Genomic DNA, 25,263 nt, shown 5'->3' with positions numbered 1-25,263 from the left:
ATTTAGACACCAGAAACACAGGTTGTGTCTGAGCCCAGCACTTTTATTTCAACAGTGGAATGAATCATAGCATCTTAGGCAGCAGCAGTCTGCTTGGCAGACTTCCTCTCTTCCAACATCCTCTGCTTCTGCTTTGCCAGGCACTTTCTGGCAGAACAGTAGGCTCCTAGATCAAGATCTGGAGAAGAGATGAGCTTGTTACACACAAGGTTTTAGTGGCTGGGAAAACAACTACATACTGTTGAGTAGGTAGGGAGAGCCAGGAGGTAAAGGGTGAGATAAAGCGGGGCCACTCACAGCGGTCCTGGTAGGCTTTACACACGTTGGCGAACTGCTCCAATTCCTTGGCACAGTTTTGATGTGCGCTCTCTCCTTCCCTCTGCTGACAAGCCTTAAGTCTCTCCTGGATGATGTTCATTATTTCCTGGTCAACTTTGCTGTAAGTAGGATAGCAGTGTCTATCTCTCAAGAATTTGAAAGGATAGAGGACTACCTCAGCCCAGAAAGCTGGGTCTATTAGGAGGAGTGGGGTTACAATGGTGCCCAGTGGTCCCTCCTGCTCACTTACAAGTCCCTTTTCCACTGCATCTCAGCCTCATAGATGCACAGGACATCACCCTCTTTGCATTCTGTGATGTCTGGCACTCGACGGTACTGTCGGTGATAGTAGTAGGTTCGGTTCTTGGCATGCTGCTGTTCAATAAATTCTGCGGAGAGAACACCTTGAACTCAATGGGCGGTCATCTTAATCCAAGCTTTTACAGAACTGGTTTTATGAAGAACTGGCAACAGTAGTCACCACCCTCAGTTACATGAGAACTTAAGTGAGCTCACCTGCCCCGTGGGGGTGGGGTGGAGTCAAGTAGGCAAGGAGGGTCTATCAGGAACTCAGAGGCAGAGTCCCAGTCTAAGATGCTACCAAAAATGTAGTTGACCTTACTGCAGTAATGCACTTGGGACTGGTTTGGAAACCATCTTCCTTAGCACAAGGGCCACCTGTAAGCCAGGGGCAGTGACACTTTCTAATTCAAGCTACTGAGCAGCTGTATAATATTGGAAGATAATGTCTCACAAAGAAGCCACCCACAATCGGATCCTCAACACTAAGGAAAAGAAAAACCACCTTAGCATGCTGTGGACCCCAAATGCTGGATAAGTGAGCTGCTTAAGCCCAGCATGATCCAGCTGCTGCCCACCATTCTGGCTGAGCGGATCATTCTCTAGGACCAGGGATAAAGAGCATAGCCATTTAAAACACACCTTTGCGCAGGTGAAACTGGCCCAAAGAGAACGAAAATGACCACCCTGACCATGCAGATGGATACAAATGGTCCATTTCAACAAGGGCTTATTGACCGCTACTTGGTTAGATTCCCCACCACTACCGTTTTTTGTTGTTTGTTTGGCCTCAAACTCAGAGATTCACCTGCCTCTGCCTCCCCAGTGCTGGGATTAAAGGCATGCATCACAACCGCCCAGAACCCAACCACCACCGCTTAAAAGAGCGACCCGGGTCGAGGAAAGGTTAGTTTGGGTTCTGCTGAAGGCAAAAAGAATTATAAACAAGGTAGTCCCGGGAAGAAGTGGATTATCCCGCGGTGCAGCAGGGAAGACGGGAGGCCCTGGGAACGGCCTGGGGTGACAGCTCCGGGACGTTTCTCGGATATAAGGATATAAAAGTGTCCTAGATACACTGGTATTGAGGCGATTTGGACTCGGGGACTCTGGGTGCGGGACAGCCGGCATGTAGCTGTAGTGGTTCCAGGGGGCAGAAACTGAATGTGGGATCCGTGGGATACCGGGGTCTCCACTAAGCGGACGGAATTCTAGACCCTGTACCTCTCACGAGGGTCACGGGCCGGTCCACGATGAGGTCGTAAGCCTTCGTCAAGTAGGTGATGGGGTTGGGGAGCGAGGTCTGCGGCGAGGGAGCAGGCGTGCGGCGCGGGGGCTCCGGGTACACATCCTTGTCCCAAGAGTCTGGCATGGTTTAAGCAAACCCTGCCGACCTTCCACTCGCTCCGCGTCTGGGTCCGCTCGGCCTGCAGAGGACGCGGGACCTCTACGCCTGCGCAGAAAGGCGGCAGCTACGTCTGCGTAGTGGGCAGCCGCGAGGCACCATGGGATCGTGGTTCGCCTCTCGGGCACCCTCTTGTGGTTGCCAGCACACTGTGGTATCCTGGTCTAGTTGGACAGAGGTCACCAAATGCCTGGAAATGCTTTGCCCTGACCTACCAGCTAAGATAGCAGGGAATACGATGAACATGGCTTGGAAGGACTACACACACAAGACAACAACTTATCTAGACTCTGCTAAGGTCCCTTGGGAGCTGGTGGGTCCCTGAAGAGGCAGGGTTTGTCCCGTTGTGTCCATAGGGAAAAAGGGTTTCCTACCCTAGGCACAGAGTGCTTTGCCCTGCTTCTGGTGGTTCTGATCCCTGAGTACTTGTGCCCTGAGTTGTCCATTCTCCAGGACTGCACTGCCCAAATTCTTGAGTTTATGTATTTAGAACCTGGGCAGTGGAAATTCTCACTTATGTGTCATCTAGGTGCTGATCACCTCCTGCCAGAGTTAGGGGCTAAGAAATAGAGCTATTAGCTGTGGAGATTTACCATAAACTAGTATAATATAAACATCAGTTTATGACACCGAAGTCAGACCCATAAATCTTATCATTTTGGTATCATAGAATCTTAGTGTATAGTGTAAAACCACTATCCCTGCGGAACATCTTAAGCCTGCTGGACTCAGTGATTCTACAACTACAGAATCTTGATTATGTAATAAATAATGTGCATGCCTGTAGTCCTGGCACTAGGCAGCAGAGGCAGGTGGATCTCTGAGTTCCAGTACAACCTCGTCCGTACAGTGAGTTTCAGGACAGCCAAGGCTTCACTAAGAAACACTCTCAACAAAACAAAAACAAAACAAAAATAGTGGCACAAATCTGTATGTGGAGCTACACAAGGGTCTTAGTTTGGATGATTGTTGGAATCCAGGAGTTCAATACCAGCTTGGGGAGCCAGAAATGTAGTTTCAGGCCATTTTGGTGGCCAAGGGCAGGATTTCCATGAGTTCAAAGCCAGATGGCCTATCATGTGAGACCTTTTCTCAAAAGAAAAAGAAGAGGTTAGAAAGATGGTTTAGCAGTTAAGTGGTCTTCCAGAGGACCTGAGTTTGATACTCTCTGCTCACATAGTGGTTTATAATGGTCTGTAACTCCAGTTCCATGGAGTCTGATGCCCTCTTCTGGCCTTCAAGAACACTAGGCATACAAGTGGTACACGGATATACATGCAGGCAAAACATTCATACACATAAATAAAATAAAGTCTTTAATTAAAAAAAAAAAAGGAAAAAGTCTAACAGCAGTGGTACCCACCTTTAATCCCAGCACTTGGGAGGCAGAGCCAGGCAGATCTCTGGAAGTTCGAGGCCAGCCTGGTCTACACTTCCAAGACAGCCAAGGCTACACAAAGAAACCTTGTCTCAAAAAAACAAAAAAAACAACAAACAAAAACAAAACAAAAAAAAACCCAAGAAGACAAAGGAAAGAAGAAAGCAAAGAGTGACATAGAGGCCATGGAGGGGTGCTGCACATGGGCTTGTTCTACAGGGCTGACTCAGCCCGCTTTCTTACAGAACTTGACCCCACCCACAGTGGGCTGGGCTCTCCCACATCAGCTATTAATCAAGAAAATGTGTTACAGTCTTATCTAAAGGCCAATCTGACTGGGAATATTTTCTCAATTGAGATTCCCTCTTCCAAAATGATCTTGGCTTCTGTCAAGAATTCTGTTCTGACATAAAACAACCCAATATACCAGAACAGGTTCTTGTATGAATATTTTTTTTTTATGTTTCTTTGTTTCTTTGTGTCAGGGTCTTAAGTAGCACAGGCTGGCCTGTAACTTAGAATATAGCTGAGGAAAAAAAAAAGAAAGAAAGAAATGCCGGGTGGTGGTGGCACACGCCTTTAATCCCAGCACTTGGGAGGCAGAGGCAGGCGGATTTCTGAGTTCAAGGCCAGCCTGGTCTACAGAGTGAGTTCCAGGACAGCCAGGGCTATACAGAGAAACCCTGTCTCGAAAAAAAAAAAAAAAAAAGAGTATAGCTGAGGATGGTTTTGGATTTCTGATCTTCCTGCCTCCATGTCTCAAATACAAGTGCTGGATTATAGTTGTGTGTTGCCATGTTTGGTTTATGCTATGCTGAAGACTAAAGCCAGAGCTTTGTGCATACTAGCAAGGATTCTATTAACTGGGCCACACTCTTAGCTCTGCTATTTTTTCTTCCTTCCTTCCTCCCTTCCTTTCTTTCTTTCTTTCTTTCTTTCTTTCTTTCTTTCTTTCTTTCTTTCTTTTCTTTCTAAGACAGGGTATTTTGTGTAGCCCTGGCTGTCCTGGAACTTACAGACATTCACCCTGCCTCAGTATTCCCAGTGCTTGGATTAAAGACATGTGCCGCCACCACCACCTGGCTTCTACTTCAGTTTCTCCCTTCAAGTTTTTGACTTGAGTTTTGCCTTGGCTTACCTCAATGATAGACTGTGATCAGGATGTGTAAGACAAATAAATGGTTTCCTCCTCAGGTTGCTTTTGATTTTGATGCCTTTAAATTTTTTATTTTATTGTATTTATTATTTTTTTGTATAGGAGTGTTTTGCCTGCATATGTCTTTACCCTACATGCATGCAGTGCCCATAAAGGCCAGAAGAAGATTTTGGCTCCCCAAGGACTAGAGTTACAGTTGTGAGCCATAATGTGGGTGCTGGGAATTGAACTTGGGACTTTAGGAAAAACAGATCTCTTAACTGCTGAGCTATCTCTCCAGAATCAATCATGGTGTCTTTATTGCAGCAATGGAAAACTCTAACTTATAATTCTCAGGACAGGAGACCTCTTTACCAGACTAAGACCTTCCTTCTGGCTGTAGCCTAAGAACAGGATCCCTCATTAGGCCACAGTGGTCCTTGTCCTTGAAGAGTCATCACCCAATTCCCCAGGACCATGGCAAAAAATATCCCTGGTCCCAGGTGTTCTCACCACTGTAAACTGCCCATCTAATGCCCCTCCCAGGTTTTTCACTGGCACCAAAAGCCATGTTGGCTACAGGAGCTGGCCAAGGAGCCTGCCAGGTGCTAAATCTGGGATCTGGCAGCTGAGTGTTCTAGCTCGGTCATTTGACCTCTGGTGCCTGGTGGGAAGGCCCCTTCCTAACCTGCAGGGATCGGCCATGGTTAGTGGGCTGGGGCTACAACTTGAACAGAACTGGCATTCTGGGGGAGGGGGCAGGGACAATCCTGGAACTGTAAGGAATGAATGGGTTTGAAGAGGCAGCAAAGGGCCAGGGCTATGCTCTTGGAGCAAGAGATGGACAGGTCACAGCTGCTGCTCTATTTACTGGTTTGGACCCTTGTAGGTCTTATTAGGCTAGGTACACAGGGGCAGGAAGCCCATGGTTATGGAGACCCCGTCCCTAAACCTCTATTTTCTGCAGTCTGTTCTTTTATATATGGATGAAGTAGCACTGAGGACTGCCTGGACCTCTCCCTCAGGCCTCTAGCCCACACTGTAGGTGGGATGGAGAGTGGGGGGTGTTGAGTCTCCTGAATCAACCCTGAAGCCACTCCTAGGGAGACTTCAGTTATGAACTCCTTTTCTTCTATCCCTAGTCCCACCGGAAGTTCTCTGCCCCTCGACATGGACACCTGGGCTTCCTGCCCCACAAGAGGAGCCGGAGGCACCGGGGCAAGGTGAAGAGCTGGCCTCGGGATGACCCCAGCAAGCCAGTGCACCTTACAGCCTTCCTGGGCTACAAGGCCGGCATGACCCACACCCTTCGAGAAGTGCACCGACCTGGACTCAGTGAGTCACTGAGGGGGGGGGGGGCACACGGCAGAGCTGGGAATAGAATCTTCTAGTTTCTAGGAGTCAGAAAGTGCTCTTGTGGTCCAAGTGGAGCCGCGGTCCCAGAAAAGATGATGTTTTGTCCAGAGGTGTTGCCCTCAGGACAAGCAGGGTCTGTGCTGAACTTTGTAAAGCCCAGCCATGAGCGATCCTTGCGGGGGAGGGGGAATTCTGGCAGTACTTGGAATTTAACAATGAGGCATGGGGAAGCTAGAAAATGGTTCCAGGTAGTTAGTAAGTGGAACAACCAGAATAAAAAAGTGGGCACCCTCATAGGGCTCGGGACTGTACTACTTGGAATCTGAGCGAGGAGGATCACAGGTTCTAGGCCAGCCTGAATAACAAGGTGAGCCTCTTCTCAAAGGTACAATAGGTAGGCATGGTGGCTCAAGCCTTTAATCTTCTCAGCACTAGGGAGACAGAGGGAGGCAGATCTCTGAGTTTGAGGCCAAGCTGGTCTACAAATTGAGTTTCAAGACAGCCAAGGCTTCACAGAAAAAAACTATCTCAAAACAAACAAACAAACAAACAAACAAAGGAACAAAAAGATTTAGGGATGTGGCTCAGTAACAGTGATTTCCTTGTCTGTTCACAGGCCTAGATTCACTCTCCAATATTGCTAAAAATAATAGAACAGAAAATTTAAAAATGGGTTTACTCCATCTTCCTTAAAACCTGTGTAGTATCTAGCTGTAGAACTTTAGAACGTATTTCAGAAGAGATAGGATACACATGTGAATCGTTGTGTGACAGTTTCCTAGAGATCGAAACAGTCCACCTTGTTGGGAAACTCAAGAAGGAAGATAAACTACTCAAAATAGCTCCAGGAAGTCCCTGAAATTTATCAGATATACTAGGCCCCTCCCTGCTGGAGTAAGCAATAAAAGCTGAGTGTTCCCTTCAGAGGAGCAGTGCTGAGCTGCAAAGACTTGTTACCTACCTCGAACAAAACAGAAGCCAGCAGAGCTGTCTGCAAGAAGTTTAGACCAGAGACACTTGGAAAAGCCACTCTCTAACTATTGAGCTGCCTGCAGGCTGTTCAGTGTGCTTCAGGGACCCAGCTTTGGTTAGCTTAGCTATCTTCCATGATAGAGTGGGCTTTTGAGTCATTTCTGCTTTTGTAAGTAACCCCTCATCCACATTCCTGTAAATAACCTTTGTATAAGGTGTACATGTGGGTTTTTAGAATGCTTTTTTAACATGTTTTTTAATGGCTCCCTTTCTAACAAACAGTAACCAGTTCTCTTAACTCCCTGCCAGCCCTCTTCCCAGTTTCCAATTGAGCACCTTGAGAGATTTCTCCCACTGGTTCCTCCCGCAGTTCTCCAGCAGTCTGCTTAAACAGTCCCTTCTCCTGGTTTTCCCAATACTAGCAGCTACAAACTATGAACAACTGTCCTAACTCATCTGCTCAGCTAGCTTCTCCTGGCTTGACTGTCTCCTAACAATGTCTGCTCTGCCTCAACTGTCCTCTCTTCTCATTCTGCCAGCCCAATCTCAGTTCTCTTTCTCAGCCTCAGCTGGCTTTTTGTATCCTCTCCTGTTCCCAGAAATCCAAGAGGCAACCAACACTGAAGGTCATAGGGTCAAGCAATTCTAACAGCTGAGAATTCTTAAAAAGGACCATTTGACTAGTAACTAGGGATCCTTTAAAGGACCTGGAAAACAAGATAAATCAACTACAAACCTCAGTAAATCTTTCTGGTCTACTAAGTTGGACTTTGGTAGTATCCATACATTGATCTGTGGTGAGCTCTCTACCTGTGGTTAGCCTCCCCAGAAAAAGGTTTGCCACACAAGAAATAGTCCTTGGTTTGATGTTCAAAGATTTCATTTTAATTATGTATGTGTGTATATCTGTGTGGGAGTGTGTGCACATGAGTGCAAGTGTCTGCAGAGCAGCTAGATACCCCGGCACTAAAGTTGCAGGTGGTTGTAAGGCGGCACTGTGCTACCTAGTTTTATGTTAACTTTACACAAGCTGGAGTCATTTGGTAAGAGAAAACCTTAATTGAAAAAAAAATGACCCATTAGAGTAGCCTGGGGTGTATATTTACTTTTAATTAATGATTAATGTGGGAGGGCCCAGCTCATTGTGAGCAATGCCATCCCTAGGCTGATGGTCCTGGGTATTAGAAGAGAAGGCCGAGAAGCATGCCAGTAGGCAGGGCTTCTCCATGGGCAGTTCTCACCTCCAGGTTCTTGTCCTTCGTAAGTTCCTGCTCTGACTTCCCTTAGAGGTGGACTATGACCTGAGAGCTGTAAGACAAGATGTGAAGCGGTAATTAGTTAATCCATCTAAACTCCCAGGCGGGTATGAGCTCACCTCTTGCCACCACCCAAATGTTTTGGATCCATGAATGAAACACACACACACACACAGACACACACACGGCCTTATTTTTAAATACCTTAAACAGTGTAATGGCTAGACCATTCCCTAACTCCACAAGGCTAACACACACTCCCCTCTGATTTCCTAAATTAATACTTACTAAATCTTTATTTCATCTTTGTTGTCTTGGACCCTGCTGGGCAGCCCTCCTGGGGCCGCTTTCCCCCTGCATCTATATGTTGGCTGTATCTCCCTCCTGCGCCTTTCTGCGAGTCCATCTCCTACCCTCTCCTCATGGTGGAATCCCCACTTCCTCCTTCCTGAGTCCTTTCTCAGGAATCCTAAAAGTCCTGACTCTATCTCCCTGCCCAGCCATTGGCCACTGGTTTATTTACCAGTTAGAGCCAGTTGTGGACAGAGACCCTCAGTGACCGAATGTGCAGATTCCTGTGTGATTTTGGGAGCCAGATTCACACAAAATGCATTAGAACTAATCCACAACAAAAATAAACCCCCTTCTTCTGTAAGTTTCTTTGTTCACGATGGTTTATTAACAGCAACAGAAATTGTTGTGTCAGGAAGTGTTTGTGAACCGAAAAAGATCACCAAGGAGCCGTTTTCTATGTAATCACATTAGAGTCTCTTTATTACAAACCCGAGTTTGGGCTTACTCACCGTCAACCCACAGGACGGTTTGGTGAAGGAGGGTTTAGTGAAGTGGTCCCAAACTCTCATCAGGACAAGACTTTATAGGAAAACGGGAGCAAGTGAGGGGTCTCAAGCCTGGCAAGTATTTAATTGAATGTCTATTGTAAGCCAACAGGTGGGTGCTCTGAAGCAAGACCTGATATAATCACGAATGGTCTGAAAGTACCTCTGACACAATCAGACTGCTTTTTGACCAGTTGTTGTTAGAAAGTAGCTAGGGAGTAACTCTGGCCAAGGACAAGTCGAAGGGTACTTGGGTGTAGCTTGGGTTCAGCTATGGGTTAAGTTTTTAGGCCTTTTTTTTTAAGATAGAGGATGGTTCCAAGATGGAGTAGGTTTGGGCTCTCAAAAAAAAACAAAAACAAAAACAAAAACCCTAAGTCAGCCAATGTGTGTGCTAGGAACCAGACTTGGGTCCTATGAAAGAGCATTGGGTGTTCTTAACCACTGAGCATCTCTCTAACCAGTTAGCTTGATATTTATTTAGTTTTATTTTTTAGATTTATGAGTGTTTGGCTTGCATGCATATCTGTGTGTCCTTGGTGCTCTCAGAGTTCAGAAGAGGGCATTGCTCCTAGAACTGGAGTTATGGATGGTTGTGGGTGCTGGGAATTAAATCTGAGTCCTCTATACACTAAGCTCCAAGTAAGGCCTTTGTTGGTCTGGAACCAGGCTGCCCCTTACTTGGAGGTCTGGATGCCTCGGCTTCCAGAGTCCAGGGCCTAACGACACGTACTATCCTGCTCAGTCTTTGTCTGTGATAAAGGTCTTAGTACAGCACAGGCTTGAAGCTGTCTTTCTGCCTGTGTTCAGAGTGCTAGGATAAAGGTTTACTGGGGTTCTTACAGGAATGTGGGGGAAGGGCTACTTACAGGAGCTGAAATGACTCAAAAACAGCCGCTTAGAGACCAAGCCCCACAACCAGCATGGGTTACAGCTCACCAAAGCTGGGAACCCAGAGCACACTGTGTACCCATGCGGCAAAATAGGTGGGAGGATGGCCTTCCTAGGCCGCTCAGTCAGTTTGAGCCTATTCCAGGCAGCACAGCTTCTCTCTGTGTCTTCCAGGCTTTTGGGCTGGGTCTCTGCTTCTTTCTGTTGACTGGGCTTGTCTGAGGGTTTGCTTTGCAGTTTGTTTTGTCTCAGTGTGATACACAGCAGTCTTTAATTTTTATATACTCTTGGAGAGGGAGGATCCTAGGAAACCTGCTCGGTTTCAGAGACTTCCAGAAGGAAGCTGTTTACGTACTGTTTTACTATCTTCCTTTTAACATCTTACCTTAGAATTGTTCTCTTGTTTGATCTCCCTGTAGACACCTTCCCCCCCCCCACCCCCGTTTATTGAAAATAGATTTTTAGAAAAGATTTACTTATTTATTTATTTTTTAAATTTATTTATTTATTTTATTATGAGTTCACTGTAGCTGTCTTCGGACACACCAGAAGAGGGCATCCAATCTCTTTATGGATGGTTGTGAGCCACCATGTGGTTGCTGGGATTTGAACTCAGGACCTCCTGAAGAGCAGTCCGTGCTCTTAACCACTGAGCCATCTCTCCAGCCCTACTTATTTATTTATGCATGTGAGTACATGGTACAGACACACCAGAATAGGGCATCAGATACCATTACAGATGGTTGTGAGCCACGTTGTGGTTGCTGGGAATTGAACTCTGGACCTCTGGAAGAGCAGTCAGTGGTCTTAACTGCCAAGCCATCTCTCCAGCCCCTTCTACCCCCCCCCCAAAAAAAAACCAGGTCCTTAACCTAGCATGGTTATGCAGGACTTTAATTCCAGCACTTGATAGGCAGAGGCAGGCTCATCTCTGCGAATTCAAGGCCAGCCTGGTCTACAGAGGGAGTTCTAGGATAGCCAGGGCTTTATACGGAAACTCTTAAAACATGCCCCTATAAAAATTGGGGCAGGGGGGGCTGGAGAGATGGCTCAGTAATTAAGAGTACTGATGGCTCTTCTGGAGGACCCAAGTTCAATTCCCAGCACCTACATGGCACACAACTGTCAATAACTCATGTTCCAGGGGATCTGACTCCTTCACACATGCAAGCAAAATACCAATATACATAAAATAAAAATAAGCTATTTTTAAAAATCCTGAAATAAACAAAATAAGTTGTTTCCCTCCAAAATGGAAGGGTTTTTGTTTTTGAGACTGTTTTCTCTGTATAGCCCTAGATGTCCTTGAAATCACTCTGTAGACCAGGCTGACCTTGAACTCAGAGATCAGCCTACCACTGAATACTGGAACTAAAGGCATGCACCACCCCATCCAGCTCCCAAAACGGACAGCTTTAATCTAGGACAGTGGCTCTCATCTTGTGGGTTGACCTTTGGCCTTTGGGGGTTGAATGACCCTTTCACAGGGGTTGCCTAAGACCACCAGGAAACACAGATATTTACATTATGATTCCTAACAGTAGCAAAGATTATAGTTATGAAGTAGCAACAAAAATAGTTTTATGGTTGGGGGGTCAGCACAACATGAGGAACAGAGTACTGGTCACAGCGTTAGGAAGGCTGAGAGCTCATGACTAGGAGGGAACTATGTTCTAGATTGTATAACTATGCTACACATTGTCCTGGTCGCACCTCGACTCTGGCTGGCTCCAGACCCTTAGCAATGCTCGGCTCTCTTCCCTCCTGTTACAGAGGACCCTTCTCCCTCCTTCATTGTGGTGGGTGCATGGCCACCTTTGCTGTCTCCGTTCTTTCCACTCTCTCTTCCCTTCCCTCTGTCTTGTCTCCCTCCCTCTAGTTCTCTCTTTCTCTTTCACTCCCTCCCCTTCCTTCCATTTCGTTCTTCTGTCCTGTCTCCCTCCTTTCTTTCCGTCCTTCTCCCCCTGTATCCCTTTCTGACTTGTCTCCTTCCCTTCTCCTTTTCTCCATTCCCCTCCTCTTGTTGCTTCCTTTCTTCTTCCTCTCTCCTTTATGCCTCCCTTTCTTCCAGTTTCCTTCCTCCCCTTCATTTTGAGAACATGCGTTTCAGTTGAACATGGTAGCCAATTTCCATAATCTCAACACTTGGGAGGTGGAGACAGGAGGATCAGGAATTCAAGACTGTCCTCAGCTACATAGCAAGTTCAAAGCCAGCCTAGGCTACAGGAGACTCTTCCCTTAAACCTAAACAAAACAAAACCCCAGAGAACATACCAAACAACCAAACCCATGGCATGATGAAACCCATGGCAGCCTCTGTGAAATGATGGGTTTCTAGGCTTTCCTCGAGCTTATGAAACTATATTTAGTAAAATAAACCCTAAAGCTTATGGTGGCCCAACTACAGTCAGCCAGGAAACAGCTGTGTCTCTTGGGCTGCCATGTGTAGGGGTGGCTCTCTTCCTCCCTTCCCCATTGGCTGAGAAGGTTCTCCTCAAATCCTGTCCCTTGGTCTGAACAGAAATTTCTAAGCGAGAGGAGGTAGAAGCTGTGACAATTGTGGAGACGCCACCACTGGTGGTGGTGGGTGTGGTGGGCTACGTGGCCACTCCGAGAGGTCTGCGGAGCTTCAAGACCATCTTTGCTGAACACCTCAGCGATGAGTGCCGCCGGCGCTTCTACAGGGACTGGTGAGAGCCCAGCTCTGTGCGGGAGTGATGGAGGGACGGGGAACCTTGCCCAGACAGACAGTGTGCGTGGTGCCTTCAACTCAGCAGGACAGGGAGGCAAATGAATTAGGGAGAGGGAGAGGGCATTGGGATCCAGGAAAAGGAGGAATCAGATATGCACATCTCAGGGCTGGGCTGGAGCAATGACTCAAGATAAAGGTGTTTGCTGCCCAGTCTGCCAAGCAGTGTGAGATTCTCCAGGATAGGGACAGGAGAGAACTGACTCTTGTGTTGTCTTCTGACCATGTGTGCACTGTGGTATTTGTATGCATGTATACACATCATATATAAATAAGTGTAAAAACTTAAAAGTCATTAGGGTTTTTATATCCCTGAGGCTAATTTGATGAAATTTCAGAAATGATCTGAGTGTACCAGAAGCCAAAGGAAAAAGAAAAACAGGCAACTAGGAAGTTCTTCCAAGTGCTGGGTGGTGGTGGCGGCGCATGCCTTTAATCCCAGCACTTGGGAGGCAGAGGCAGGCGGATTTCTGAGTTTGAGGCTAGCCTGGTCTACAGAGTGAGTTCCAGGACAGCCAGGGCTACACAGAGAAACCCTGTCTCTGAAAAAAAACAAAAACAAACAAACAAACAAATAAACAAAAAAGTTCTTCCAGTGCTGGGTATGGCATCGCGCCTTTGTCCCTGACCCTCTGTGGGAATTAACTGATGAGTATGAGGTTCAGTGTTGGTGCAGGACTATGACTTAGGGCAGGTTGGCTGACACCTTGAGTCCCTTGCATGCCATGGGTTACTGGAGGGCATACGGCTGCCCCCTCTCCTCCCCCCACTACCAAGGAAGTGACTAGTGAGCATCGGGGATGCTGTTTTTACTGTTTGTGTTAGAAGTTGGCCGTTTATCCCAGACTTTAGCCTCCGGGAACTGTGGCTTACTCCATCTGTAGGATGGGGCTAATTTACCTTCCAGAGCTCCAGTAAGGGCTGGGAAGGTGTCTGCTTAGTTAGAGGCACAGCATCTGCTCATCGTGTGAGGGAGAGTTCAGAGGTTGGATTACTGCTGGCCACATACATGCCTGTAATCCTGATACTTTAGAAGAATCTAGAGTATTAGTCCAGCCTTGGTGACATATTGGGACCCTCTTGAGGCACACCCATACATGTAGAAAGAGGGGGAAAGGGAGGGAGGGGAAGAAAATAATCAGATATGGTCATGGGAAGAAGCCCTGGCTCTTAGAGGGGTCCTAGGCCAGGGCTCTTGCTTGGTGGGCTGCGGATAGGGAAAAGCAGGCAGGATAACTCAGGGAGCTTCCTGGCTGGGTCTAGAGCACTCTGTGTGTGTGGCTCAGGCACAAGAGTAAGAAGAAAGCCTTTACCAAAGCCTGCAAGAGGTGGCGAGACGCTGATGGCAAGAAGCAGCTGCAGAAAGACTTTGCTGCTATGAAGAAGTACTGCAAGGTCATTCGGGTCATTGTCCACACCCAGGTCAGCCCAGCCCCCACCTTCAGCCCATTCAACCATTGGGTGCCTTCCCCATCCTCCACCTCCTAAATGAAGAGCCCAAGAAATGTCAGCTTAAAAATAGCACCAGCCCTGGGAACAGGCTCAAGATGTGGCTAGCTACCTCACAAGCCATTCTTGTCCCAGAGTTGAGAGATCACTGGCCTGTGATGTTATATGTCACTGTCATCAACAGCTACAGTGCCCCACGGACGACTCAGGCCCCCAAATGTCCTGAAAGGCTTGAGTCTCCAGCCAAAAGTCTAGCATGGAGAACTGGCTGTACCTAGGGTCCAGCTTGATGTTGACTCAATGTAACCAGAACACTCATTCTGGAATATTCTTAGGCATCTTGTCTTTGGGGAAGTGTTCTCCAGGCAACCCTGTCCCCACTCCTCTCTGGCACCTCTCCCTGCCCTCTGAACACAGGCTTGTTACTCTCACTTGCTGCTCATGGGTAAGCAAGTCAGTGCATGATGGTCATCAGCGTGACCTCCGTGTAGTCACACCCATCTGATTCCTGGCGGGCCTCAGGACTTACCACAAGCCTAGCATACAGCAGGAACTCTACACATACTTATTGGACACAACGCTGCGATCTAACTGGTCTGTTTTCACCTGCATGTCCTCTTAGCAGCCAGAGCCCTGTTGGATGGTCTAGTTAGCAACCTACACTTGGAAAAATGTTGGAGCCCATTCCTGTAGGTACCTGACTTTGACATCTTCCAGTTCCCATCTGGCCAGACTAAAGTCTTCTCTGTTCCACTTAAGTCTTCCCCGACACAGGGCCTTTTCACATGCTGCTTGCTTCCTCTGTCATAAACTCACTCAGATCTTTGTCTAGTGAGTTTGTTGCTGTTATTGGTCACTTCCTCAGAGAGTCCCTCCCTGACCAGTCCACCTGAAGTGCTGCCTGTAGCCCATCAGAACACTGAGCCCCACCCCAAGAGGTCACTTGGCTTTTATCTGGTAGTAGACTGTGTAGACAGTGGGACTCCCAGAGATGTGAGGTGCTGTCTGCCTCAGTCTGTGCTGTACATCCAGCACCCAGCACATGGCAGGAGTTCAGTAATGTCCGTTGATAAGCACAGGTGGGGAAAACTTCAGGTTACCAGTGGGCGAACCATCTGCAGGTGTGTGGGGATTGTGAACTGATGTTCCTTCTGTCTCTCGCAGATGAAGCTGCTGCCCTTTCGACAGAAGAAGGCCCACATCATGGAGATCCAGCTGAATGGTGGCACCGTGGCTGAGAAGGTGGCGTGGGCTCAGGCACGGTTGGAGAAGCAGGTGCCTGTACACAGTGTGTTCAGCCAGAGTGAGGTTATTGATGTCATTGCTGTCACGAAGGGCCGGGGTGTTAAAGGTAGGGCCTGGTAGAGATAGTGCCTCCAGGAAAACTGGTTAGTGGGTTGGAATAACCTCTGAGCCCCCAGCTTTTCCCATCTACAGGGGTCACCAGTCGCTGGCATACCAAGAAGCTTCCAAGGAAGACCCACAAAGGCCTGCGCAAGGTGGCCTGCATTGGTGCCTGGCACCCTGCCCGAGTAGGCTGCTCCATAGCCCGGGCTGGGCAGAAGGGTTACCACCACCGAACAGAGCTGAACAAGAAGGTGTGTCCTTAATTCTGAGTGCTCTCTAGCAGGACAGCATGACTCAAACATGGATTGGGTTCATGAAATATTACAAGTTCCAGAGTCTGAGCATGTGCTCTGAGCATGTGTGCTGAGCGTGCGTCTGGCCATGTTCCTAGCCCCAGATCCTACCTCTGGTCCATACTGTTCTGTTTTCCTGCTAGATCTACCGAATTGGCCGGGGGCTGCACATGGAAGACGGGAAGATGGTCAGAAACAATGCATCTACCAGCTATGATGTAACCGACAAGTCTATCACACCCCTGGTGAGAGCCTGGCCAGGCTGCCAAATGGCATCTGATGGGGGTCAGGGGACAGGTGCTGGGTCCATTTGGGTGTTACCCTGCTGAAGAGCTCCATGTGTTTTCTACAACTGGATGTTGTCCCCCACACAGACTAGGCCCCAGGTCCTGGCAGGAGGGAGGTGATGGGATATGCCAGTGAGCACACACTTGGAAGCCTCAGTCCTCATCTGCTCCTGTACCCTCATAACCTCTGTGAGGAGCTTACACTCTGTCCATGGAGTATGGGAGCCCAGGAACCAGCCTAGGGCCAAAAGGAAATAGCCATGGAGCCTGAAGCATGTGTCTACTTTTTTTTTTTTTTAAAATATGTACAGCATTTCATGTAGCCCAGGTTGGCTTCCAGCTCCCTATAAGGCTGAGGATGACCTTGAAAATCCTCCTTTTCTTTTCCTTTTTTTTTTTAAAAAGAAAGATTTATTTATTATGTTTTTAGTGTTCTGCCAAAAGACTTACTATGTATAGTTTTCTGCCTATATGTATGCCTGCAGGCCAGAAGAGGGCACCAGATTACATTACAGATGGTTGTGAGCCACCATGTGGTTGCTGAGAATTGAACTCAGGAAAAACAGTCAGTGGTCTTAACCACTGAGCCATCTTTCTAGCCTCTGGTCCTCCTTTTCCTACCATCTGAGTGCTGAGAGCTTATGCCGTGGCACCTTCCTGTCTTGTTTTTATGTGTGGGACTGGCTGTCCTGGAACTTGCTTTGTAGACCAGGCTGGCCTCAAACTCAAACGATCCTCCATCCTCTGCCTCCCCAGTGCTGAGATTAAAGGTGTGTGTCACCACCACTCAGCTAAAATCGGTTTGTAAAGTGGTGCTCGGGATTGAACACAGGGTCTCATGCATGCTAGTCTAGAATTCTTCAAACTGAGCTATCTAATCAGGGACTCACTGGTACCTGAGCTGGCCGTCAACTCAAAGCAATCTCATATCACCGTCTCAAGTGCTGGATTTACAGGTGTACACCACCGTGCTCAGCAACCCCAAAATTCTGAGCGTCAATGTCCCCACAAAAAGGCTTATTGTTAAATGAAATGACACAGGAAAAATGCAGTGGAGATGTTACTGCCCCCTGATGAGTGATCCAGTGTGAGAGTACTCTCCCTGCACCCTGAGGTCTGGGCGTAGGGCTTCTTCCCATCCCAGCCTCCTAACCTGGCTGCCCTGTTCCTGGCTTGGTGTGGTCTGTCTCCCTGTAGGGTGGCTTCCCCCATTATGGGGAAGTGAACAATGACTTCGTCATGTTAAAGGGCTGCATTGCAGGTACCAAGAAGCGGGTGATCACACTGAGGAAGGTCAGTGCCGCATGTCGGGCTGGGGAGTGGACTCCAGGAGCCTGTTCTGTCCTTCAGCCTGCTCTGTGGTGGGTTGTGCCTGTGGGAGAGTAAAGGAAGGGATCTGGCAAGAGCAAGTGATTGACCGAGTCCTCCTTGGTGTGAACTGGAGGTCACAGGAGGAGTTGGGCCCCTCTGTCCTTGACATCTCTTCTCTCTTGGATACCCAGTCCCTCCTGGTGCACCACAGCCGCAGGGCCCTGGAGAATATTGAGCTCAAATTCATTGACACCACTTCTAAGTTTGGCCATGGATGTTTCCAGACAGCTCAGGAGAAGAGGGCCTTTATGGTGAGCTAGTCCCACTTGTTCCAGAGAGGAACTAGAAGTGGGCTTTTAGCAGACCAGTAGAGAAGGCCCAGGGTAGCCCTGGTGCTGGTCGTAGGTAGTATTTCTTGACTGATTCTCCTAACACTCATCCTGTCTCCTCACTTTAACCAGGGTCCCCAAAAGAAACATCTGGAGAAAGAGAAGCCGGAGACCTCAGGAAATATATAAAGTGCCTGGAATAGAGCACACCTGGGATGGAGTGCTCCTGCTGTCTGTCCTGTCCTTTTAGTTTAATAAAGTCCCGAGGCAACTCTCTCTGTTTCTGTGTGTCTGTCTCTGCCTGTCTCTCTCCCACATCCCCCGGAGGCCTGATCCAGATCTTAAGCCTGGGTCAGAGGGTTAGGAGATCCAAAACGCGGGCGCAAGGTTTAGCGCCGTGTTAGAGAGGACTAGAGATATAGCTGGGTGGATGTGCCTCCACGCCAGCTGCCCAGTGGTATTAGCAGTAGCTATTACCATTGGCTAGTATCATTGCTATGCTTGTAGCCTAGTCGCTCTACTGGAGCTCCATCTGAAGAGGAAAGCTTCCTGGGAGCGGCTCTCTGGGCGGAGCCTTCTGGAGCGGAAGTGAGGACTCAATCCCTGGGTGAGTTTGGCTGGACCGGTGGAATTTAGGACCTTTACGAAAAGAGACTCGTTGAGGGCGGGGCTGCTAGAAGGCGGCTGTAGGGAATCCTGGAGTGACTGGTCTTCTCTATGGGCGGGGCTTACGGCGAACCGGAAAGTGATTGGTCATTAGAAAGGGTGGCTTTGAGTCCGGATCTCAGGGCTTTACGGGTCTTGGCTGGGAGCCTTTGCCTGTCCCGTCGCGATCATGTCGTTCTGCAGCTTCTTCGGAGGCGAAGTTTTCCAGAATCACTTCGAGCCAGGTACACCCTGAGGCATTAAAGCAGACATCACTTCCTGGGGAGCTATGGAGTTCCGGAACCAGAACTGGGCTATTGTGGTTGCTGAGGAGAAGCTTGGGGAAGAAGGACTTGGAGGAGGGGAGCTGTCTGGCCAGGGCATTCTGGGGCAGGAGGACTTGAGAAGAGAAGGGACTTTCCAGTAGTCTCTGTTCTCGAGGGGGTCAGGCCTTGAACTTCAATGTAGATCTCTCTGGGGGATTCTCTGGGCCAGATGCTTGGGTGGTTTCTGAGTGATCGGAACTTTGGAGCGGAGCGATGGTGGTATGTGGTCCAAGGTCAGCGTTGGAATTTGCCCTGGCTATGTTCCTTCCCCGGACTCACTTGGATGAGCGGGCAAGCAATACACTTTCTGTTCAGTCCCGAATGTGCTGTCCCAGGTGTCTCTCCGTCCTCTGGGTTGGTTGTCAGTGGGTTCTTGCCAGCATAAGTGACATTTGACCAGTACTGTAAGAGATTTTGCTTGCCCCCCTTCTTGCTGGGTTCTGCTGATCTGGACTAATTTGGTAAAAAATCTATGGCACTGGCGTCCCTGGGGCGGGATCTGTTGGATGTCAGTCCTCTAGAGGGCTGGGCTGTGACTCTGAGCACTTGTATGAGACAGTTGTGATATAGGGTTGCTGGGTAGAGGCCTCCCTTGAATTCTTCTTGGCTGTAGCTCTCCAGTTGCCTTCAGGCTGCCTGGGCAAGCTAGACACTCACTCGGTTTTGCTTCCTCTCCAGTTCCTGATACAGGCTGAATGAACAGTCCACACTCTAGGGTGTGTGTCTGCCCTCAAGTGATGGGTGACAGGATGATTCAGTACCCTGCAGGTTCCTGTTTCTAAGTCTTTCAAACAGTTACATAATTCTGTTTTGCAACCATACTAATGCCTTCCACTCATGTGATCTTTTTGGGACAGGTTGAAACCTTTCTTCCCAGATGTTGTTTTTCTCAGGTTCCCTATTTGGTGTGGAAGACTGTTCTGTAGGGCCAGAGAGCAGGGGCATGGCTGAGTATCCATGGGTATCCAAGACCATTGACTAGCAGAGATGCCCACTTGAGAGAGAGGACCAAATGGTTCCACTGGCAGTTAGGGGCCCTGGTGTGTGGAGTGTGTCCAGGGTAAAGGGAGGCTGTAATCATTTCTAGGGTTTTCTCTTAGCCACATACTCTATTGTGTGTCTGCAGTACTGGCTTTCCACCTTATGTTTGTAAGGGGAAATGTTAGCCACGTATGCTGGTTCACATCTGTAATCCCAGGGTATAGGAGGCTCAGGCAGGATTGCCTTAAATTTAAGGTCAGCCTGGATTACATAGTTTCAGGCTAGCCTGAGCTACAGTGTAAGACTTGGCCTCGTTTGCTTCTCTGTTGTGATAAAACACTGATCAAAACCCATCTGGGGAGGAAGGAGTTCCTTTCCATTTACAAGTTACTGGCCACCATGGAGAGAAACCAAGGTAAGAACCGGGAGGCAGGAACTGTTTACTGGTTTGCTGCTGTAGTTTGCTTCCTCTTTTTCAGCCTAGAACCACCTGCTCAGGGATGGCACCACCCACAGTGTGGTGGGCCCTCCCACATCAATCATTAACTAAGAAAATGTCCCAGTGGGGTGGCGATGGCACATGCCTTTAATCCCAGTACTTGGGATGCAGGAGCAGGTGGATGTCTGGGTTTGAGGCCAGCTAGTTCCAGGACAGCTATACACAAAGAAACCCTGTCTCAGAAAAGCAAGCAAGCAAACAAACAAACAAACAAGAAAAGAAAGATGTCCCCATAGACACACCCATAGACCAGGTTGATGTAGGCAAGTCCTCAGCCCTTCCTTCTTCCTGGGGAACTCTAGTTTGTTTCAAATTGACAAAAACTAATTGGCACAAGGTCCTGTGTCAAAACAAACAAACAAAAACAAAACAAAAGACCCCAGGGGACTGGAAATGGCTCAGTGTTAAGAGCATACTTTTCCAGAGGACCTGGGTTTCATTCCCAGCACCCACTTGATAGATTGTTTATTCCAGTCTCAGGGAATCCAACCCCTTCTGGTCTCTTCTGGTTTTTTTGTTTTGTTTGTTTTGTTTTTGTTTTTTTCAGATACCGTGTACATGAGCTACACAGGCAAAACAGCATATGCATAAAATAAAAACAAGTCTGTTAAAACACCCCCAAAACTAAATAATTACATGAAATTATTAAAGATTTCATATCACAGGGCCACTGAGAATAGATGAAATGAGCCCAAAGGGTGCTTCTGGTCTCCTGTAACTCAACCAGGCATTGCTAGGGGTTGTCTACCCCAGAGCTAATCAATGAGCTAGGAGTGGGGGATACATGGGGGTGGTGAGTGGTCTCCAACCACCATGGGCTCCGTGCTGGTAGTGTCATTTCTGGGTCCAAGGTCAAGGAAGTTTGGTCTAGATGGAGCGGGTCAGTGTGTCTGCTTTTGCTTGTCCTCGGCTACAGGTGTCTACGTGTGTGCCAAGTGCGGCTATGAGTTGTTCTCCAGTCACTCAAAGTACGCACACTCCTCCCCTTGGCCAGCATTCACTGAAACCATCCATGCAGACAGTGTGACCAAGTGCCCTGAGAAAAACCGACCGGAAGCTTTAAAGGTAGGTGTGACAGCCCTGGTGAGTGGTGTCCAGGAGTCTTGGAGCTAGTTATACCTTTCTTCCTTTGCCTCTTCATGAGATTATCCATCTTCAGCTGGGGTGGTGGTACCCCAAGATTTTTGTTGTTGTTGTTTGAGATGGGTTTCTCTGTGTGGCCCTTGCTGTCCTGGAACTCACTTTGTAGGGCAGGGTGGTCTTGAATTCAGAGATCCACCAGGCTCTGCCTCCTGACTGAGGGATTAAAGACATGAATTACCACACCTGCACCCCAAAGATTTAGAGTGCTCGTATTCTGAGAATGTGAACTTTAGGAGTGCTTCCCTGCAGCAGGCTCCACCCCTTGGGAAATGGGCAGGTGGTGGGAACACCTCCTATCTGCAGGAGACTGACTGACTGTGTTTGGGATTTCCCAGGTGTCCTGTGGCAAGTGTGGCAATGGGTTGGGCCACGAGTTCCTGAATGATGGCCCCAAGCGGGGGCAGTCACGATTCTGAATATTTAGCAGCTCACTGAAGTTCCTCCCTAAAGGTGAGCACCTTTAGCAGCTGGGGACACCCTGTCGTAAATGAGGAAGGTGTAGCAGGAGGCAGGCTATGTATGCTTATCTGTTGGCCATGTGAAATAAATACAGCCTGCAATGGCATCCAGAAAGCCAGCTGAAGGATAGGACCAGGCGGCAAATATCCAGGGTGTCTCATATGGGAACACCTTAGGGAGGGCGTGCGTGAGGTTTTCTCTGGAGGCCTGGCCTTTCCATGTGGCTGGAGTCTTGGGTTGGATGTAGGGCTAGATCAAGGCTGAGGATCTGGGCCATGTGACCAAAGGCTTTCTTCTGAACCCGAGCACCTGTCAGTCATCTTTTCAGTGGGTATGGCAGCATATCACATGGCTGCTGAGGACAACTGACTGTGATGTGGTCCCCTGGGGCCTAGCACATAGTAACAACTCAATAAAACAGCTCCTTTGTCAACCTTTTTAGTCGTGGTCAAGGGCTGTGGCCAGATGATCTGCAAAATGCAGCCTTCAAAAAACAGCTGCTGCTATTGCTTTACCGTGGTGTGAATAAGCAGTCTGGAATGGCCTGGAATGTTCTGTGTCTGGCAGAGGAGAAAGAGACTGTGGGTTCCCATGTAGATCTCATGAAATGAAGAACATGCAGCGTGCTTTGAGCTGGGTCCCTGTGCTGTTCTGCTGGCCTGGAGTCTGGATCATGAGGGTTTTTTTGTTTTTTGTTTCTTTTTTGTTTTTAACACTTCAGAAGAATTCCTTTTTTCCCCTTTATTTTTCTTTGATGTATATGGGCGTGGTGCCTGCCTGTATTTCTTGTGTACCATTTGTGTGCAGTTGCCTACGGAGCCAGAAGAGGGCACTGGGACTGAAGTTACAGATGGTTGTGAGCCACCATGTGGGTGCCGGGGATGTAACTGGGCCTCTGGAAGAGCAGCCAGCTTTCCAGCCCTCCCAAAAGTACATTTTAGTTTATTAGTGTCTTAGGGTATGTGCATGGTGCCGCATGTGGTTAACGTCAGAGGACCGTTTATGGGACTCTGTACTCGTCCTCTACTGTGTGGGTCCTGGGCATCAAGTTCAGGTTGCAAGGCTTGGTTGCCATGTGCCATTTACTCACTGAGGCATCTCCCAATCCATGGTTTTAGGTTTTTAGTTTGTTTGTCATTTTTGTTGTTGTTGTTGTTGTTTTGGTTTTGTTTTGTTTTTTGAGACAGGGTTTCTCTGTGTAGCCCTGGCTGCCCTAGAACTAGTTCTGTAGACCAGGCTGGCCTCCAACTCAGAGATCCTCCTGCCTCTGCCTCCCGTGTGGAAGGTCTCACTAGATCGCCCTGGTTGTCTTTGAACTCACAGAGATTTGCCTATCTCTGCCTCCTACTAGGCTTTAGTACTTTTGAGACTGGGTCTCTTCTCTAGCTCGGGGTGGCCTGGAACTTACCATACAGCACTTTCCGACCACTCCTCTCGGATCCCTTGCTTCAGCCTCAGCTGGGCTTACAGATAGGAGCCATCACACCCAACTGAAGCATAGGACTTAACCATGATGTGTTTTCTCTCCCTTCTCCTTCCCAGGCAAAGAAGCTCCTGCCCCCCAGGGGCACTAGGTAAGCAGCTTTCTTTCCCAGATGGGCATGCCCACTATCTGTCAGAACCGTGGGCATTCAGTCTGGGCAGCTGGGAGGAGGCGTTTGAAACACCAGGAAGACTCCCGATGTTTCCTTGTCTCTGGACAGAACCACTGTAGAGGAAGCACTTTCTAGAAAGTCTCCATTGGTCTACCTTGATGAGCCTGGGAGTAGGGCTCTTTTGAGTCTGTAAGAGACTCCGGGTTCAGGTCATCTCTGAATGATCCTCATACTCACCTCTCACTCAAGGAGACCCACCGATTTCCTTGCTGTCCACACTGACCCCTGTGGTGCTCAGTTCTGGGGATGTGCACTGGACCTCACTAAAGCTTGTGCCTGTCTCTTCAGGGCTCTGCAGGAGATGGACCTTGAATGGACTGCCCTGGCCAACTGTTCCAGCCTCAGTCACTGTATGATCTGCTCTGGTTAAATCCTTCTATGCCAGCCAGGGTGGTGATGACCTGTGACCTTCGGGGAGGGGAGCAGGCAGATGCCGGGGATTCTTGGATCCTTGTCTTCTGGCAGAGAAAACAGAACTCCATTTCACAATTTGCAGGCTCATCTTGCCTCACTCTGGTTTGGGAAAGTGACTGTTGCCCTATTGTCTGGCCAGCATGGCAGGGACTCTGTTCTCGCCACTTCGTCCAGAGTGTCCCTCTTAAGAGAAAGCCACTGTTCCTTATTGTATGTGCTTGGAAGCTCTTGACATCTGGGAGAGTGGGTGATGCTGAGACCTACTCCCCCTTGATTGCTCTCTGGAGTGATCAAGAAGTCAATAAACATGAAGCCTGAGCTGGTTGCCATGTTTGTTTCATGCTAGGGGTTGAACTAGGATTATAAGCGCCACTGTACTTGATTTGAGTTTACAGTGTTTAGACAATGCCCAGCGTCTGCAGAGCCCTAGGGAGAGGTTAGTCTCCCTCGTCTGTCTCAGAGCTAGGAGGACTCCTCAGTCTCGGGGAAGAAGGCGCAGGCTTGATGGTCTTGAAGCTTGGAAGAGCCAGGCAGGGGCCGGGTCTGCAGGGGTGTGAAACATTTGCCTGGAGATCCACTGGGCTCAGGGCCTTCTTGTGAGTAAGACTGGCTGAACCTTTGTCTGGCCCACTGTTGAGATGTCCCCCAGGAATGAAGGGAAGTGAGGCCTTCTCTGGTGATACGACCTCCTGAACAGTGGGTCTTGACGTGGTGATAAATTAACATTAATTGGGGGTTACTATCCCACCTTTGATTGTTAGGAGCTGCGTTGGCCATTGCAACATGGCGCCGGTTTCCTGCTTCCTGGTTCTTCTTGAGAGCCTTGCTTGAATGTGCGCCTGCGCAAGGCGCGAAAACCAGTATGCTAATTGGCGATGTCGTAAGAGCCAATGAGTGTGTGGCACGTCTCCTAGGGCTCTATATAAGCCACAGGTTTTTCGGGCTAGGCGTCCCTCGCTTCACTGCTATCTAGAGAGCTGTACAATAAATTGCTGTCAGAAGAATCCTGAGTGTGGCGTTCTCCTTATCGGCGAGGCTGCGCACTGCATTTGATCAGCACATTTATAGTCAGCCTTAGCAGCACTAGAGCTGGGCGGGTTCCAGCCCGCTATGCTATGTCTACTTTCTGTCAATAACCCCGAGTTACAATTTGCCATGTTCTCCTTGGGCTGCTCTCCTTCCAATGGCCAGCCCTCATGGCCGTGTTTTCATGATTCACCTACCCCGTGGTAACTTCTCCTCTCTCTTCCTTCTCTCCCTTCCTCGTGGTCTCTGCCTCACACACTATGCCCAGGAACCGAAACCCAACCTACCTCTCCCTCTCTCTTCTGTCCCGCTACAGGCTGTTGGCATCTTTATTTCAACCAATAGTTTAAACTTAAGGAGCATGGTCACAAAGCATCACTTGGGGTAAGTGAGGATTCTTTCATCCCTGAGGCAACCAGACCGTGGGAGCCAGCATTTAGCATTACAACAGGCCACACCTCAACAGGGGCTGCCATTCTGGATGTCCTCAGTGTTCCCAGTCT

General features: G+C 48.6%; 3 protein-coding genes across 4 annotated transcripts; 2 read left to right on the top strand and 1 right to left on the bottom strand.

The window, feature by feature from the left end:
* Positions 1-22: 22 nt before the first annotated feature.
* On the bottom strand, positions 23-2,079 carry Ndufb10 (NADH:ubiquinone oxidoreductase subunit B10). Its single transcript, XM_028760855.1, has 4 exons — positions 1,840-2,079; positions 569-707; positions 298-437; positions 23-178 (listed from the first exon to the last, which is right to left on the bottom strand). Exons 1-4 carry the CDS (start codon positions 1,985-1,987, stop codon positions 75-77), a joined length of 531 nt encoding a protein of 176 aa, XP_028616688.1. The 5' UTR covers positions 1,988-2,079; the 3' UTR covers positions 23-74.
* A 3,108-nt stretch (positions 2,080-5,187) lies between these two features.
* Positions 5,188-17,893, top strand: Rpl3l (ribosomal protein L3 like). Of its 2 annotated transcripts, XM_028760968.1 has the most exons (10): positions 5,188-5,239; positions 5,676-5,868; positions 12,369-12,537; positions 13,883-14,018; positions 15,210-15,396; positions 15,483-15,643; positions 15,829-15,930; positions 17,170-17,265; positions 17,475-17,594; positions 17,745-17,893. In XM_028760968.1, exons 1-10 carry the CDS (start codon positions 5,237-5,239, stop codon positions 17,799-17,801), a joined length of 1,224 nt encoding a protein of 407 aa, XP_028616801.1. In that variant the 5' UTR covers positions 5,188-5,236; the 3' UTR covers positions 17,802-17,893. The 2 variants fall into 2 exon arrangements, with proteins under 2 accessions (XP_028616801.1, XP_028616802.1); XM_028760969.1 differs by lacking the exons at positions 5,188-5,239; positions 5,676-5,868; positions 12,369-12,537; positions 13,883-14,018 and adding an exon at positions 14,311-14,490.
* Positions 17,894-18,367: 474 nt separating this feature from the next.
* On the top strand, positions 18,368-24,738 carry Msrb1 (methionine sulfoxide reductase B1). Its single transcript, XM_028760828.1, has 5 exons — positions 18,368-18,502; positions 20,980-21,128; positions 21,542-21,656; positions 23,208-23,239; positions 23,609-24,738. Exons 1-4 carry the CDS (start codon positions 18,448-18,450, stop codon positions 23,237-23,239), a joined length of 351 nt encoding a protein of 116 aa, XP_028616661.1. The 5' UTR covers positions 18,368-18,447; the 3' UTR covers positions 23,609-24,738.
* The last annotated feature ends 525 nt before the right edge of the window (positions 24,739-25,263 follow it).

The sequence above is a fragment of the Grammomys surdaster genome, unplaced genomic scaffold (assembly GCF_004785775.1).
Source record: "Grammomys surdaster isolate TR1022 unplaced genomic scaffold, NIH_TR_1.0 126612, whole genome shotgun sequence".
NCBI classification, from domain to species: Eukaryota; Metazoa; Chordata; class Mammalia; order Rodentia; family Muridae; genus Grammomys; species Grammomys surdaster.
The sequence above is the reverse complement of the archived record's forward strand: the minus strand, read 5'-3'. Positions and strand labels throughout refer to the sequence as shown.